The 2,491-nt window shown below is 37.1% G+C and overlaps 1 protein-coding gene across 1 annotated transcript in view; it reads left to right on the top strand.

Annotated features, from left to right (window-relative positions):
* The window catches only part of LOC107743111 (SRSF protein kinase 3-like), a 30,710-nt gene that overhangs the window by 24,972 nt on the left and 3,247 nt on the right, over positions 1 to 2,491 (top strand). Inside the window, exons 12-14 of the mRNA XM_016556233.1 lie at positions 447 to 544; positions 1,195 to 1,302; positions 1,624 to 1,693. Of these exons, the coding sequence (XP_016411719.1) occupies positions 447 to 544; positions 1,195 to 1,302; positions 1,624 to 1,693 (276 nt within the window). The remainder of the gene's footprint in view (positions 1 to 446; positions 545 to 1,194; positions 1,303 to 1,623; positions 1,694 to 2,491) is intronic.

The raw sequence follows: 2,491 nt of genomic DNA, 5'->3' as shown, positions 1-2,491 counted from the left end.
ATGTGTGTGTATATATATATATATATATATGAGTGTGTGTGTGTGCAGAGTGTCTCAAGAAAGTGTGTGTGTGTGTATATATATATATATATATATATATATATATATATTCTGTAATTAGTAGAGATGTTCTTGCTGAATTATGGATAGTATATATTTTTTAAATAAAATTGAAATAATGTGACTGATGGCTTTAACCAAAGCATATACCATTGATTAACAACCTCATAGTTCACAGTAGGTCTGTTTTTAAAGGTTTATAAGTTGTCGCTCAAAATTAGTTCCCCTGTGGAGAAAATAAATGGGATTCTTACCTCTGGAATCCAACTGCTGCTCTCTGTAGGCTTTTTATCTTAAATTAAGTGTCAAATATCTTCTGATTGGCTGTAATTATGTTGCTGAAAATTTCACATCAATGTTCAAATGGTCTGTTATTTTCCCTACAGCGTGCTCTGCTGCTGATTTCTTAGTGAATCCTCTAGAACCTCAGAACGCAGATAAAATACGCATCAAGATTGCAGACCTAGGCAATGCATGCTGGGTGGTGAGTACAGTGGGTCGATTCCAGGCATTCAGAAAGTGAATTATGGATCACATCAGGTGTTTGAACACAAAGAGCTGGTGATGTGTGATGTTTACTGATGTCCTCTCCTCCACATCAGCACAAGCACTTTACCGAGGACATCCAGACGCGCCAGTACCGAGCTCTGGAGGTGCTGATCGGAGCCGAGTACGGACCCCCCATTGATTAACAACCTCATAGTTCACAGTAGGTCTGTTTTTAAAGGTTTATAAGTTGTCGCTCAAAATTAGTTCCCCTGTGGAGAAAATAAATGGGATTCTTACCTCTGGAATCCAACTGCTGCTCTCTGTAGGCTTTTTATCTTAAATTAAGTGTCAAATATCTTCTGATTGGCTGTAATTATGTTGCTGAAAATTTCACATCAATGTTCAAATGGTCTGTTATTTTCCCTACAGCGTGCTCTGCTGCTGATTTCTTAGTGAATCCTCTAGAACCTCAGAACGCAGATAAAATACGCATCAAGATTGCAGACCTAGGCAATGCATGCTGGGTGGTGAGTACAGTGGGTCGATTCCAGGCATTCAGAAAGTGAATTATGGATCACATCAGGTGTTTGAACACAAAGAGCTGGTGATGTGTGATGTTTACTGATGTCCTCTCCTCCACATCAGCACAAGCACTTTACCGAGGACATCCAGACGCGCCAGTACCGAGCTCTGGAGGTGCTGATCGGAGCCGAGTACGGACCCCCCGCTGACATATGGAGCACTGCGTGTATGGTACGAACTCATTCAGTGTTGATCTAACACAGGGCTGTCCAAACTCAGTCCTGGAGGGCCGGTGTCCCACAAAGTTTAGCTCCAACCCTAATAAACACACCTGAACCAGCTAATCAAGCTCTTACTAGGAATAGAAATTTCCAGTCAGGTGTGTTGAGGCAAGTTGGAGCTAAACTCTGCAGGACCGAGTTTGGACAGCCCTGATCTAACATTTACTTTTCCATAAAGACACTGAAAAAATGGTCAGGATGTTCATATGTAGATTTGAGCTTCCTGCTTGTGCGTCATGTGAGAGAGCAGTAATATGATGTGTCTTCACAGGCGTTTGAGTTGGCGACTGGAGACTATCTGTTTGAGCCTCACTCAGGAGAGGACTACACTCGAGATGAAGGTCAGTTCTCTTGGTCTTCCTCCCAGGTTACTTATATTCAGTGACTATAGGTCAATTTTAAAGACTGTTTGTAATGGGATGAGCCTCTTAAAATAATGAAAGTACACAGACTTTTTTCTCTTTTCAAATACTTTTTTTTGTGTGCTTTGCATCAGTCTCAGAACTGTAGGCTTGGTTCATGAATCAAAAAGTTTGGGATCAGTATTATTAACTTTTTTTAAGAAATTAATATTTTATTCAGCAAGGATGCATTAAATTGATCAAAAGTAACAGTAAAAACATTCATAATGTTACCAAAGATTTCCATTTAAAATAAATAGTCATTTTGAACTTTCTAGTTATTGACGACTCCTGAAAAAAATGTAACACTGTTTCTACAAAATATGAAGCAGCACAACTGTTTTCAACATTGATAATGATAAGAAATGTTTCTTGAGCAGCAAATCAGAATGATATCTGAAGGATCATGTGACACTGAAGACAGTGGGTAATGATGCTGAAAATTCAGCTTTGCATCACAGGAATAAATTACATCTAAAATATTCAAATATAAATCAGTTATTTTTAGTGCTGTCAAAAGATGAATCGCATCCAAAGTAAAAGTTTTTGTTTACATAATATATGTGTGTGTACTGTGTATATTTATTATGTATATATAAATACACACACATGCATGCATATATTTAAGAAAAATATGTGACGTTTATATATTAAATATATTTATATATGATATAATTTATATAAATATAAATATATACACGCAAATACATGTAAATATTTTCAAAATATATACTGTAT

Source organism: Sinocyclocheilus rhinocerous, unplaced genomic scaffold (genome assembly GCF_001515625.1).
Source record: "Sinocyclocheilus rhinocerous isolate Xijiao unplaced genomic scaffold, SAMN03320098_v1.1 scaffold797, whole genome shotgun sequence".
NCBI classification, from domain to species: domain Eukaryota; kingdom Metazoa; phylum Chordata; class Actinopteri; order Cypriniformes; family Cyprinidae; genus Sinocyclocheilus; species Sinocyclocheilus rhinocerous.
The sequence above is the reverse complement of the archived record's forward strand: the minus strand, read 5'-3'. Positions and strand labels throughout refer to the sequence as shown.